Here is a 15946-nt window from a genome sequence, read left to right as displayed (position 1 = left end):
CTCTCTCGCAGAAGGGGAGTGGAGTGAGCAACGGAAGCCAGCAAAGCCTCACTAGCCATTTATCCCCCAATCACAACATGTGGGAGGGCAAGACAAACCAGGCACAGCATAGCTATTATATTCCACAGGTAATTCCTCATCATTTACGTGCTATTACCACTGCCATTACCATAAAGGTGACAGGATCAGTTGGCTAAAGCAACTACTGGCTAAATAAAAAACCATGTACATAAAACCTTTTTAAGGAATAACATTTGAAAAAGCCAAGAACTGGACACAATAAGCTAGATACATTAAAGCAGGCAGAATAAACTTCAATCTTGGTTACAGATTACAAATTAAATTTGGGAATCCTTTTTTTTTTAATAACTTTTTAACGTTTTATTTTATTTTTGAGAGAGAGAGAGAGAGAGAGAGAGCATGCACGAGCGAGCATGAGCAGGAGAGGAGCAGAGAGAGAGGGAGACACACAATCGGAAGCAGACTCCAGGCTCTGAGCTGTCAGCACAGAGCCCGACACGGGGCTCGAACTCACGGACAGTGAGATCATAATCTGAGCCAAAGTCAGACGCTTGACTGACTGAGCAACCCAGGAGCCCCAAATTTGGGAATCTTAATTCAGTGTCATTAATTCAGGCGAGGGCTATGAAGTCAGAAGATGACATATCAAAATGCTTCCCAGCAAAATATTTTCTTGGTGAAATTATTACAATCTAAGGTCTGAAAATGAAGTGTACAGATCCAAAAACTGAACTTTATCAGTAACCTGAAAGATGAAAAATCAGCCTCGTGACTAACAAGTCAGAAGAAACTAATTCAGTCAGAAGAGAACAAAGAGAACCAACCAAAACTAACATGCCAGGTTAATTTAGCACGAGGATGATACCCTTACAGTGATCAGAAAACTTGTCCTCTACCCAGACTATTCATACTCCTTTTCCAGGTGAGTACTAACCTGATCTGATTGAATCAGTACTTGGTTGGACACAGAATGACAAAGCAGTAATATAAGATAGTCACCCTGGAGGATATCTTGCCTAGGTCATAAGGAGGCCTGATGAACACTCCTGCACCACCGCAGAGAACACAAGTCTGGTGACTGCACGACTCCTTTTCCAGATCCTCCTCTCCTGATTCAAAATTTACGTCCCTCATTCTTTTCTCTACCACCCACGTTTTCTGTGCATGTGTACTGTCACTGACTAAACCGTATCACAGTGTTGCTCTCATGGATCTGTGATGGTAAGCATCCTTCCAACTGTGTCCCACCTAACTAGGAGAAAACAAATTTATTTCCCTATTTTCAAGTTCTTAAACAGCACTTCTAACAGTCTCATGTAGCTATAACTGTAATACAAACTACAAAGAAGTAGTCTGGGGTTTTTCTGTAGTTTTTGTAGGCACTGACATTTACTAATTCTGCACAGAACAGAAACACTACAAAAGTCCAACTGGACACAACTCAATATGGCAAAATTTAAATATACGTTGGTTCAAAGCAAATTGGTAAAAACTTACCACTTAGAAAAACAACTTGTGGCTCACTCATATAAGGACACAGGTCGGCTCATGTGCTTAAACAACTAATACAAAAGGACTCTACATCTGCATAATGCTTTACAAAGTGCTCTCCCACTCACTGTAACATTTAATTCCCAGCAAATATTTAAATTCAAAGGCTCCAAGAAAGAGATTTCTGAAAGAGCATAAAGGGAATAATCCAAAATTTTAAACTTTAAAAACCATTAAAGTTTCTACGGACATTTACAGTTAGTTTTTCATACATATATATTTTTTATTTGGAATGAGAAAATATATTGAGACTACACAGCAGACACAAATTTCTTCTCTCATGAAACACATGATGTACTCTTAGGTTATAAATGTATTAAAATCATTTAAATGGGCCTTGAGAAACATTGTTCGGAACTGAATGATAATTACACTTAGAAAATTATTCACGTTTATAAAAGAGACAAAGTCAGACTTTGGTTTGCCCACCAACTCCTGTCCAGACCCTCTACCAAACACTTATTCAAACGCTTGGTACATTTATGCCCTACTATAAACTGTTGTATGTAAAAAATACATGGTATCAGTTATCTCCAACTTAGGATGAATAAATTTAAGTGAATGAATCCGCTTGATGTTAAACCTAATCCCCTACTGTGAAATAAAAGACAAAACCATAGTGTAATGGAATCCAGACATTAACTTGGTTAAGAAGTATTGTATGGAGTCCACGAAATTATATCACATACACCTGATCATGTCAAAGGTCAGTTCTTATTAACGGAGATGTAGCCCACTGAAGTCCATTAAATAAACAAACAAAAAAGCAGTACAGAGCACCAGCATAATAAAAATAAAGTTTACCTCACAAGGACATCGTTTTCTATGATTTAGAAATCTTCTCTAAATGAAAATACAGCATGAATACATCAATAGTTGAAACAGAAAATTAAGAGTTCTTACCTTACTACATCATCAATATTGTTCCTGTATACGCCTTCAAGTCTTTCTGCAGGAAACCCCATAGCAATAATGTTTGGATAAATATCTGAGTACTTAGGTTAAGGAAATATCTGAAATATGCAAAAATGCAAACTACGTGTAAATGTTTTAAAGCATTAGCTGATTATAAAAATTACTATACCTATGTTAGCAAAAGACTGTCAAATTTATTTATTTATAAACCATCATGCATAATTAAGAAACACAAGTGAATACATTAATTCCGAAAGAATTATATCAAAATAATTATATGGCAAAATAATTTTCAAATCCCTCTACCTACTACATTAAAAATGCCCTCAAGGAAAAAACTTAACTTCCACATTTACGGTATTTAGGCATATGTACGTGAAAAACAAAAACCTCAGACTTTATAAATCACAGAACTCAAGTTATCTTGGGACAAAAACCAAGTATCAAAATAAAAACAAAAATAGCTGCACAACTTCTAATTTTTTCATGGATATAAAAGGCACCATGGCATAGAGAAAGGGAGCTACAATTAAGAATTAGGAAGCCAGATTTAAGACCTGGCTGTTCATCTAACCAGTTGTATAATTTTGACATGTGACTTAAACATTTGCAGGCTTCAATTTCCTATTCCACATGATTAGGCTGAAACAACCACAGTGCTCTCTTCCAGTCCTTGGTATTTGCGACTTGGTAATACCGAACTAAGGTACAAACTTATTCTCCCTTTCCATCAAGGTAATCAACATTTAGCATGCCATTCTATTCACTTATGTCACACACTATATTTGGCATAAAAACTTCTGCACTCCAGAAGCATTAAAACACACACACACACACACACACACACACTCTACATTTCTACGTATTTTGCATCATACCAGCACTAATTTCTTCTTGAGATCCACTATCCATCTCTTTAATCTCATAATTTTCTGACATGGACCTTCCAAAACAGCCAAGCTCATCTGCCTCAAGCCTCTCTTCAAAACCATCCCTAAAGTGTTCTGTCTACTTCCGGACCCATTCATTTTTCAAATACAATTCAAAATTCATCAAAGCCAGTGCCCTTTTCTAGATCTTTTTTCCTTCACTTTCCGCCACATTCACATTATTGAGTTGATCTCAGTATTATTTTCAATCCAAAAATAATTATCGAATTACTAAAAGCTTTTATTTTAGTATCAGAATTTTTAAAAGGTTTTATCCATAGTTTTGCCACACACTGATTGAACAGACCTAACAAATATTTTAAGAAAAAAGAAGCACAACATATACAGTATACTACCTTTTATATGAAAAAATATTTACTGTTTGGATGAAATAACATTTACACATGTATTTGCTTGAATTTGAACTTTCCAATGCACATGTGCACACCACACACACACACACACACACACACACACACACACATAACCGAGAAACTAATACAAATGTTTGCTTCATAGAGAAGCGAGGGGGAAGGGAAAGGGGAGAAGCATACACTAAAAACAGCAACAACAAACCTGACGAAAGATCAAATTGATGACCAGGAGAAATGATTTCATCTGGACAGTGCAACAATTTTACTGTACTTCTTGTTAGGAAGCACACTATAAGAACAAAAAACAACTAGAAAAAAATTTTTAAACTTCTTCTGAGAGTTCGTTTTTACTAATACCAGTATGGATACCCTCAAGCTTTTTTTCTTTATATTGTAGGGAAAAAAATAAAATTTTGCTAATGATTTTCAGATTCATGATTACAGACATAAAAGAGATACCATTATAAAATCAAGAAATCAACGGGGTACCTGGGTGGCTCAGTCAGCTAAGTGTCTGACTCTGGACTTCAGCTCAGGTCATGATTTCATGGTTCCTGAGTTCGAGTGCCTTGTTTCCCTTGCTCGCTCTCTCTCTCTCTCTCTCTCTCTCTCTGCCCCTCCCCCACATTTTCTCTCTCTCTCTCTCTCTCTGTTTGCTCTCAAAAATAAACATTAGGGGCGCCTGGGTGGCGCAGTCGGTTAAGCGTCCGACTTCAGCCAGGTCACGATCTCGCGGTCCCGGAGTTCAAGCCCCGCGTCGGGCTCTGGGCTGATGGCTCAGAGCCTGGAGCCTGTTTCCGATTCTGTGTCTCCCTCTCTCTCTGCCCCTCCCCCGTTCATGCTCTGTCTCTCTCTGTCCCAAAAATAAATAAACGTTCAAAAAAAATAAAATAAAATAAACATTAAAAAATTTTTTTAAATAAAAAAATCAAAAATCAAAGTAAAAACATTAATTAAATACGAACTCACGTTAAAATCTATGTTCTCTAGGTCTTTTCACTGAAGTGGCCTAAAAGCATGTTACCTTAGCAAAAGTAAACAATCCTAAAACCCAGATTTCATCTCTAATATCATAATACATTAAAAGGTACTAAACTCCTTGGAACAACAGCTGATGCCAGGGGTGGGACAAGAAGGTTCAAGGTGAGCCTGGGATTCCTTTCTGTGCCAGAGAACATGGAAGGTGTTACAGAGACTAATGGTCTATAGCAGACATAGAAGCTAACATGAAGGACATCCCAACAACTAAAACTGTAACAATCTGAGCATCAAAGAAAAAATTTAAACGCTAGTAAATTAAAACACCCTAAATAAAATTAAAACCTTGAGCCTATAGGGGCGCCTGGGTGGCGCAGTCGGTTAAGCGTCCGACTTCAGCCAGGTCACGATCTCGCGGTCCGGGAGTTCGAGCCCCGCGTCGGGCTCTGGGCTGATGGCTCAGAGCCTGGAGCCTGTTTCCGATTCTGTGTCTCCCTCTCTCTCTGCCCCTCCCCCGTTCATGCTCTGTCTCTCTCTGTCCCAAAAATAAAATAAACGTTGGGAAAAAAAAAAAACAAAAAACCTTGAGCCTATAAAGATGTTCAAAAGAAAAAAAGAAAATCTCTTTTTCATTTATTTGAAGCGGCTATCAGAATGGTTCTTTCTTTACTATGAAAATAGCTAATGAGGGGGGCAGATTAAGTATTTATGCAACTTTTCCTGTAGGTACTACATTTCAGGGCAATCAAATAGCCCCAATTCATATGACAAAGATACACTTTACAGAAAAACACAAGAGAACAGAACTTTGAAAATCATATTTTGCAAACCCTAATAAAATTATTGATTAGGCAAGGATCAACAACCGGTTCTAAAGCAGTAAGTGAGTTGATGATGAAGAACTGAACTTTCTGGAACACCTGGGTGGCTCAGTCAGTTAAGCATCTGACTTCAGCTCAAGTCATGATCTCACGGATCACGAGTTCGAGTCCCATGTGGGCTCTATGCTGACAGCTCAGAGCCTGGAGCCTGCGTCTGATTCTGTGTCTCCCTGTCTCTGCCCCTCCCCCACTCAACTCTACCTCTCAAAAATAAACATTAAAAAAAATTTTAAATAATAAGAAAAGAACTGAACTTTCTTACAGTCAAAGTAATGCCACACAAAATACTTTCTAATGTAAGGAAACAAACATAATTGAACAATGGGCAGAAAGACTGCCACCACCCAATTTCACTGGTCAATCTCAGCATCATCAAGTGGAGATCGTATAACTTTTGATGTGATACAATATGAAGGACATAGCATCATCTATGATAGTCAAGCTATATTCAACCTGGGAACCCACCAAGCATTTAGATATAACTATTCATTTACAAAGAGACAGAAAAACCAAGCTAACTGACATTATCAGAGAATAAACTGGATAAATTAAAAAGGTCTACAGCACCTGACCCAGTCTCTGCTCAAATGCCTTTTTATTTTTTGAACGTTTATTTATTTTTGACAGAGACCGAACATAAGCAGGGGAGGGGCAGAGACAGCGGGAGACACAGAATCCAAAGCAGGCTCCAGGCTCTGAGCTGTCAGCACAGAACCCGATGTGGGGCTCAAACTCACGAACTGTGAGATCATGACCTGAGCCGAAGTTGGACGCTTAACCAACTGAGCCACCCAGGCGCCGCTCAAATGCCTTGTTTTTAAAGGTGAGGAGGGGAGGGACAGGTAGCTCTCCTTGATTTAAAAAGACTTAAGGGTTCTAAGAGCCAAGTTCACATGTACAATGCTGTTCTGGATATTGTTCTAGGCAAACCAGCCACAAAGAACATTTTTGAGCTAACTAGAGAAATATGAATATCATCTGGGCATTAGATAAGATGAAAGTTTACTGAAATGGAAAAGTAGACAGTATTATTATTATTGACTGAAATAAAGGTTTCAAAAGAGAACATATAGCATTACGTCATGTTGGCATAATAATGCATATATATCCATATAGACATATGTAGACAAAAAGATTTACAAACTAAGGTACTAAAAGTAATCATCTCTGGGTGGTAGAAATATATATTTTTCTCATTTTTGTTTTATATTTTCTACTTTTGGTACAATGCACCTGTACTATTTCTATAAAAGATTATAATTATCTCTAAGTCTATTTACTAAGTGTCATGACAAAATATTGTCTTGTCCTGCGTGACTCAGTTTCAGCTGTGTAGCTAAAAAAAAAAAAAAAAAAAAAAAAGCTGAGTTTCTGCCCAAAAACATATATGTGTATACACATATATATATATGCGCGCGCACACACACACACACACACACACACACACACACACACACATAATGATAAAAGTATCTAACACTTAAATAGCATTTACTATGTGGCAATTTTTGTTACTTTAAGAATTTATAAATTCACCCCAACCTCAAAGGGTTCTTTACTGGAAAGGTTCCAAAACTACTAGGATTATCATTTTTAACATTACAAATATCAGCTGTCATCTGTTATTCTCACATAAGAAAGTAGTCCCACCTAAAAATGTAGCTCAATTCAAAGAGCTATGTTTGGGAAGCCTGGGTGGCTCAGTCAGTTAAGCTGAGCAGCGCAGAGCCTGCTTCGATTCTCTTTCCCTCTCTCTCTCTGCCCCTCCCCTACTCGTGCTGTCTCTCTCAAAATAAATAGAAATGTTTTAAAAAAGCAGCTACGTTCAATTATCGAAATGGTTTAGGGTGTTATACCCATTCATGAGAAAAATAAGAGAATGGAGGCTCAAATCAAGTCTACAGCAGTGTAATTCCTTAAAGTAAATAATCTTTACTTTGTAACTCTGTCTTGGGAGCACCAACATGTAGAAAATGAGAAATAACACTCGGAAAACAACATGAGGGAGCAGTAAGGCCCCAGAGCAGTGGCAGCTGCCGCCAGCCCAGAATTCCTACCTTAAAAATTATAAATATATGTCAGTCAAAAATATAAATTGAAATCACCCAAGGAGCGCCTGGGTGGCTCTGTCAGTTGAGGGTCCGACTTCGGCTCAGGTCATGATCTCACCGTTTGTGAGTTCGAGCCCCGCGTCAGGCCCTGTGCGGAGCCTGGAGCCTGCTTCTGATTCTGTGTCTCCCTCTCTCTCTGCTCCTCCCCTGCTCACGATCTGTCTCTGTCTCTCAAAAATAAATAAACATTAAAAAAAAAAAAAAAAGAGAGAGAGAGAGAGAGAAATCACCCAAGTTTTTCTGAGCAATACAACAGAGAAATATGTTTTATTCAAAGAAATAATAATGACTGCTACTAACAAACTTCCTAACTGAATTCTTAATTTCAGTGAAAACGCTAGGAAGATTTTTAGCCTTACAGACGAGCACAGTAATACAAAGGCCCTTGAAATGCAGTCATTTTTACCAGGACTAAACTCAAATTTATCGGTACACTATGAATACTAACTAATAAAGAAAATAAGGTTGCAAAGGATTTGATTAACTTACTTTAAAAAACTACTTATCTATGACAATACATAAATGGGGATGTTACATACTCACTAAAGTAAACTCAATTGGCCCTCTCTTTCAATCACTTATCCAAACACAAATTGAACATTCTACGGAAGGGGCACCGAAAATGTAACGCTAAGTAAGCAAAGCCTACTGCATTGAGAGAGTTCCTGTTCTATCAGGGAAGACAGACACACAGATGTGCAACCGTGCCTCAGGCTCTACTGAATACAAGATCAAGATATTTTAAGAGAAAAAGAGAGCAGGATAAATTCTGTAAGGGCACGGATAAAGCTTCACAAAGTAGGCGATATGTTAGATAATCCTTAAGCAGTCAGGCATCAGCAGACAGAAGAACAAACAAGAGCGATTATAACATTCCAAGCAGAGTACAGGACAGGGTTATGGAAATACATAAAACATTTGGAAAAAGCCAGCAGTCCCATGTGGCTCGCACACAAAGCTCTATGGAGAAAGCACCAGGACAGAAGATTAGGTCTAGTTTTAAGGATGCTGTCGGCAGGGAGTTCAATTTAACCACACATAAGGAGTCAGAGGCCAGAAATAACGTGGGGGTCTTTTGCAGAGCAACAATCCAATACTTTCTTTACACAGAATCTAGGAACTCGGTCTTTTCAAGGTTTCCTTTTCCTCAAATCCTCACCTTCCTTTTTCACAGTTTGAGATTTTACCCAAGACTTTGGCATCCATCAGAAGTTAGAACGAGGCAGAGAACATGTGCCACGGTATGGGAAATACATTCCCATTTAATCCTAACTATCCTACTGAGTAATATTACCATTTCATAAATGATAAAATTGAAGGTCAAAAAGACTGAGTAATTTGTGCAAGGTTCCACAGCCAGTAAGTACTAAGTTATGATTGAAACCTGTTAAGTGCATAACCCAAAGCCCAGGCTTTTTATACCATGCTGCCTCACAAAAGGGGATTAAAATTTTTTTTATATATTTCCAAATCAATAACAAAAAATTTACAAACGAAGCAGGTTCAAATGAAAGTGAATTTTACTAACCAAATGTTAAAACTTCTAAAAGATAATACAAAAAATCACTGGCATTTCCAACACTGAATGTCAGCAACAATGAGTGCTGAATTTTGAAGCAAGTATTTCTTATGCCAAGACTTATACCAATAAACCTCTAATATGACTTTTTTGCTTACTAGTATGTCTAAATTTCCGACATACCTTTTTAGACAATTTAAACCAAATAAATATAAGTGAGAAAAAATAATGTATGATTTTTAATACAGAAGAGCCTTAACCTGAACTTACTGGATATACTCTTAAACAAGTAGTAGAGGGTTTAATATGAAATTCTGATCTAATGACTTACAAATGCCGAACATAAAGAATTATACTAACTAGGTCACTAAAGACAGCCAAATATTTTTGCCATCTAGTGATCCACTCACAGGCGGTATGGCGCCATGGCTACGAACGTCTGCTCTAGAGCCAAACTGTCTGGACTTGAACTCTAGCTTCAGGTACATCCTTTGCAAGTTCCATATCCTCAGTTTCCTATGAAAAATGGGACTGGTGAAAATACTCATCATACAGGGTTGTTCTAAGGACTAAATGCGTGAATGTATTTAAAAAATGACCAGAACGTGGGGCGCCTGGGTGGCTCAGTCGGTTAAGCGGCCGACTTCAGCTCAGGTCATGATCTCGCGGTCCGTGAGTTCGAGCCCCACGTTGGGCTCTGTGCTGACAGCTCGGAGCCTGGAGCCTGTTTCAGATTCTGTGTCTCCCTCTCTCTGACCCTCCCCCGTCCATGCTCTGTCTCTCTCTGTCTCAAAAATAAATAAAGTTCTTTAAAAAAAAAAAAAAAATGACCAGAACATAGTGGCAGTTGTCTAACAATTAAATGGCACAGACCTAGACCACAGGAGGTTACCGTAACTATTTGGGTGTTTTTTTTTTTCCAATGACACTGACTTACTGAATAGCCTAATCCTTCTCAAGAGCACCAAAGCCTAACAGAAACCTTAACTCTTTGAAATCTTGACAATATCACTTGACAGTATCATGAGCACCTGGGTGGCTCAGTCAGTTAAGCATCTGACTTCAGTTCAGGTCATGATCTCACAGTTCTTGAGCTCAAGCCCCACAACGGGTTCTGGGATGACGACGCAGAGCCCGCTTCAGATCCTCTGTGTCTCTCTCCTCTCTCTCCTTTCTCTCTCTTCCTCCCTCCCTCTCTCTGTCTGAAATAAACTTTAAAAAAAAAAAAAAAGAAAGAGAACAAATGTAAAATATTCCCAAATTCCCCAAAGGAAAAACAAAAGCCTTCTTTCCCCATTATCAGTGGCCACGTGCAGGAAGCAAGGAGGCAGAAGAAATGCATGCACACGTACACGCCTGGTACTTTGTGTTTCACTCGCCTAAGCTGGAGAGCCACGAGAGCCACCACTGCTACAGGAGATCTGTAGACGATGTGCATGACATACAGCAGACAGTCTCCTTTGGCCCAACCTTTGAGCAAATGTGTTCCATTTGTTTTAATTAAGGTATAATTTACATACAATAAAATACAAGATCTTAAGGGACTCATTGCTGTTTTGATAATTACATAGACCATATTTGGACAGTCTTGATTCAAGTGCTACAACAATCCCATCTCACACCACAGAAAACTGAATGAAAGAAAAAAATTAAATGTTAATTAAGGGGCGCCTGGGTGGCTCAGTCGGTTAAGCACTGAGTTCGGCTCAGGTCATGATCTCAAGGTTCCTGAGTTTGAGCCCCGCATCGGGCTCGGTGCTGACAGCTCAGAGCCTGGAACCTGCTTCGGATTCTGTGTCTCCCTCTGTCTCTGCTCCTTCCCCACTCGTGCTCTGTCTCTTTCTGTCTCTCAAAAAAAATAAATAAACATTTAAAAAAAAATTTTTTTTCAACGTTTATTTTTTGGGACAGAGAGAGACAGAGCATGAATGGGGGAGGGGCAGAGAGAGAGGGAGACACAGAATCGGAAACAGGCTCCAGGCTCTGAGCCATCAGCCCAGAGCCTGACGCGGGGCTCGAACTCACGGACCGCGAGATCGTGACCTGGTTGAAGTCGGACGCTTAACCGACTGTGCCACCCAGGCACCCCAAAATAAATAAACATTTTAAAAAACTAAAAAAAAAGAAGTAGCACATATAAACATTAAAAAAAAAAAAAAGGTAATTAAGTCCTAACACCTGTCCACAGAAGTCCGTTTCACCAATAACATTCACTGACATGCTATAAAATAACATGGCTACTATATGAGCTAAATAAATTTTTACTGGTTGTTCTAAGTATCCAATCATGACTTAAAACACTAAAAGTATATGCTAAGTTACACCTAGTTAACAAAACACCTTTTAGAAAACAACTTGTGAGTTGAGATTTCATACCTACCTTCTCAAAATTTTACTTGAACCTAAATTAATGGGGTTTATTTTACAAATTTAAGAATTTTCAAATAGAGGATAATAACCAAAAATAGCTCCTTAAACCTTATTTTATGAGTGTGTTCCTGAAGGTAGACTGAATCTTAATTTAAGTATAATTATTGAAAATAAAGTTCTGAAGTTTCTTTGTAGTATTCAACATAATATATAAATCTACTTATCCCTAAACAATTTATAAACTAAAAAACTAGTAGAGTAGTAGTATTCAAACCAGTAACACTTTTTTCCTGCTATAATTATTTTAGGGAAATATTTTATTTCCACCAACCACATATAAGCTACTTTAAAATTCTAACTGGCTGAAAGTTGACAAAATGAAGCCATAATATACACGGAACATGACTGGCTGGCACATGGAAAATGACATACAGATTCACAGAGGTAGTGATCAAAAAGTGTCGAAAGCAAATCTGAAGGGGCCTGGCTCACAAGAGAACAGTGAGCTAAGCCGGCAACAGGAGTGAAGGAATAAATAGTCAGACTAAAAAGGAGAATTGAAAGCAAGTTAGCAGATACCAGGACTTCACCATTTAAGTTTCCTTTCCAGGAATTTCTGGAGTTTTTCCCCTGCGTTTTGTCAGGGCTTTCAACTAACGGATGCTTAAGGATCAGGTGAGAGGAAAAAAAATTCAGCCACTGACTCATAAGCTACATCAGGTCTACATGTTTGTTTCAACAAATTTTAACAAGTTTAAATGTAACAAATAGTTTCCACGCATATCCCAGTTATATCTGTCTTATCAACTTTACTAATCAAATTATGCTTTAAATAACTGCCACTCTCATAGACTTGTAAGAGTCTTTCATTTAACGAAACATTTCATATTTCTTACTACATTTTGTTTTTTCCTATTAAATGTGTAAAATGTTTGTATCTGGTTTCTAAATTGAAGACTCATGGGTAGGAAAGCAGAAATAGGACTTCCTTGAATTTTCCAGTTGATAAAGTGCTAATTGTTCATTATTTGAGAACAATTTGTCCCAACATACAAAGCATATAATCATTCCTGGTATACAGTTTGGAGCAGACCAAACTAACACAGCCTAAAACCTTATTTTCTAAAGTACCAAAGCTTGAACTACAGCAATATAATAGAAAGAATGCTCCCAATGATGGGTATTTTATGAATAAAGAAGTATTGGTCAGAACCACACAGGACACAGGAACATTTAAATATTTACTAGGTGCCAGGCCCTGCACGAGAGCACTTAATCCATATTGTCATTTAATACAGAAGACCAGAGTTCCGTTCTCAGCTTTGCAATTTAAAAACCTATGACTTGAGGTAAATTACTAAATCTCTGGGCCTCAAATATTTTTTGTGTCTTTTTTTCTGCAAAATAATGATAATACCTGCTGTAACTTCTTCACTGGTTGTTTCAAGGATCAAATGAGATATCTAGACATATCTTTAAATCTATAAACTGAAAAGGGCTCTACAGTTGTAGCAAGAAGTTATTATTATTTGAGGTTTGCATGGGTTAGAAATGTCCTGTTAATTTTAGTTTTAATGTCTCATTACAAGGCGACTCAATATGGTGTTTTTATAAACAAATTATAAAAGAAAGAATTCCAATACATTCACTTCAATTCACTTTAGCATAAATTTTAGGTTTCTTTTAACACTTCTAAATTAACTGCCCACAGTGCCAAACCAGAAAGGAAGACTGACTGCCAAGTCATTTATGAACTCTACTGGAGTTTTCTACTCCTCCAAACAATTAGAACCTCACAACTTTCTCTCGTGTTGTTATATTATACCAACTTGTCTTGACTGAAAAGTTTACACATATTTTTGCTTTGAAATGAAGTGTAGACCTCCCTTTCTAAATTTTTTTAAAATCTTTTTTTAAGTAGGCTCCATGCCCAACGTGGGGCTCGAACTCACAACCCTGTGATGAAGAGTTGCATGCTCTTCAGACTGAGCCAGCCAGGTGCCCCTAGATCTCACTTTCTAAATAAAAACATCACATTCTTCAAAGGTAACATCAAGAATGTTAGTAAGTCTTCTACTTAGTAGCAACACTATACATTGGTTCATTTGACAAGAAATCTACAATCTGTAACAAAGAGCTATGAAACACTCTTCCCTTTTATAGTGGACACCCGAAAACAAACAAAAAAGTAGACTATACTTTTCACAATATTCACAATAATGCTGTTTATAAAAGAAAAAAATGGAAATAACCTGAACATAGTACAGTAAGCAAAATGTGGTATTTAACCTGATGAAATATTACCTATATATATATAGCTTTAAAAATGACAAAAATTACTTTGTGAATACATATGTATGTAATTATGAGCATATGTACATTAACAAAGAGGGAAAGACAATTTCCAGGGACATACACCTGACACAGAATTAACTATTTTTCCTACTGTTTAAATTTAAGATTAAGATTACACACAGTTTTTTAAAAACTTTTTAAAGGAACAATCAAGGAACTCTGAACTTTATTTAAATTTAAGCAAATCAGAACCACGGAAAAGTATCTTATCAAGTCACTGATAATGCGAGCAATACTCTAAAATCCAAAGTACAATTTTTTAGTGTATTAGCTGGATTAGTCCCCTCAACGAATTTAATCAATTTTTCTTCAGAGTTGTTATGAAATAATGTATCTACAACTGTTCAAGCCTACATCTGTGAACCTCTAAAAATTTAAGTTGCCCAACTAACTGGTTTTAACGAGTATGAGAAACAATTACCTTCTTCCTAGGTCTCTGGATGAATACGATAAGACTGATTTCCTGTTTCAGAACTCCGCTGCTGTTAAAATACACACACGCACACCCTACCCCCGCTCTATGGTTTTGCTTCCACTAACAAACATCCAAGACTGACTACCAATGACAAATCAAATAAAATACGGTTATAACTTACATAACAACTTTCAAAAAGATCATTAGGTCAACAAAATGCATTAGACATACTTGTCAGCATCATATACCCGAACTAAGCCAAAGCTAACTCTAATTTTCTACAGCAAAATCATAATAAGTAACATGAAAAATTAGAAAAGTTAAAATTATAACACTGATCCACCATTACTATGCTGAAAAGAGTATCTATAATGCTATAAATTTTGTATTCGCTATTAGACTTAATGTTACTTCTGTAATTCACTCTATTATAAAAGCCATGCTTTTATCATTTATTGTACCACAGATAAAACCACTAGGTTTGGGCTACTCTATACAGTTATGCAAAACGACAAAAGGCTATTAACTTTTACAGAAAAAAAGAGAAACAGGTAAGATATGGAAGATGACCAGGGATGTAGTAATATTTAGTGCAAATTACTCAAGAGTAGTAAACTGCATTCAAAAAAAAAAAAAGATTCCAACATTTCCAACTGTATTGATCTTTTAGATACAACCACGCACTAATTTCCTAATATTCAGAAACTACTACACACACCAGCTCCAAGCAAGTGTGTAGCTAGACTGCTTCATCTTATATTTGGCTTTAATATAATAAAATCATGTCTTTTTATTTTATGTCTAAGCCAGGAAATAATTTGGAAAGGACTTGCTTTCTTTTTTCTTTTTTTTCTTTTTTTTCTTCCAATTGGCAAAAATAGTTTTGCCTAACTGCAGTATTTTAATCCTGGATAAAAACAATATAAGCCAGAAATACATGTAGATTTTAAAACACGAAGGCACACATACTGGCATTCATTACTACGTTAGGAAGACTCATATCACTGACTTTATAATAACCGTCTTGTTGTAATATTGAAAAATATTCACTTCCCACTGAGGGTATTTTTATCATTATATGAACTTTATAATCACTTGAATATGTGGATTACAAAAAAAAAACCCTGAAATTACATACACTGAATTACAAGTGAAAATTCATATTTTAAATTTTAATAATATGCAATTTTTAAATATACTAAAAAATATGAGAGCAAGTCTACATTGAACAGGTAATACTTTTAATTTTCATCAGCTACCCTCAAATGCTTGTTCCTGAAGCATTATCATTTTAGTATAAATCTAATTATTACGATTGGGGGAAAAATGCCCAATTACTGATCATAATTAGTTGTGGAATCTTCACATTCAAAGGAGAACATACTAATAATCTTGGAAAACAAGCTGAAACATGAAAGCAAAAACTAAGGAATCAACTCTGTGAACCAATAAACTTTTTAAAAACATGAAGTTCAATATACAGAAAGACAAAAATAAAAGAAAGGATGGAGCGCCTGGGTGGCTCAG

At 36.8% G+C, this 15946-nt stretch overlaps 1 protein-coding gene across 2 annotated transcripts in view; it reads right to left on the bottom strand.

Moving 5' to 3' along the window:
* Positions 1 to 15946, bottom strand: part of PTEN (phosphatase and tensin homolog) — a 93875-nt gene that overhangs the window by 64609 nt on the left and 13320 nt on the right. For both annotated transcript variants that reach the window (XM_043598001.1, XM_043598000.1), the window contains exon 2: positions 2476 to 2560. In XM_043598001.1, the coding sequence (XP_043453936.1) occupies positions 2476 to 2560 (85 nt within the window). The remainder of the gene's footprint in view (positions 1 to 2475; positions 2561 to 15946) is intronic.

This window comes from Prionailurus bengalensis, chromosome D2 (genome assembly GCF_016509475.1).
Source record: "Prionailurus bengalensis isolate Pbe53 chromosome D2, Fcat_Pben_1.1_paternal_pri, whole genome shotgun sequence".
In the NCBI taxonomy this organism is placed as follows: domain Eukaryota; kingdom Metazoa; phylum Chordata; class Mammalia; order Carnivora; family Felidae; genus Prionailurus; species Prionailurus bengalensis.
Note: the sequence above shows the minus strand (reverse complement) of the source record. Positions and strands in the feature narration are given on the sequence as shown.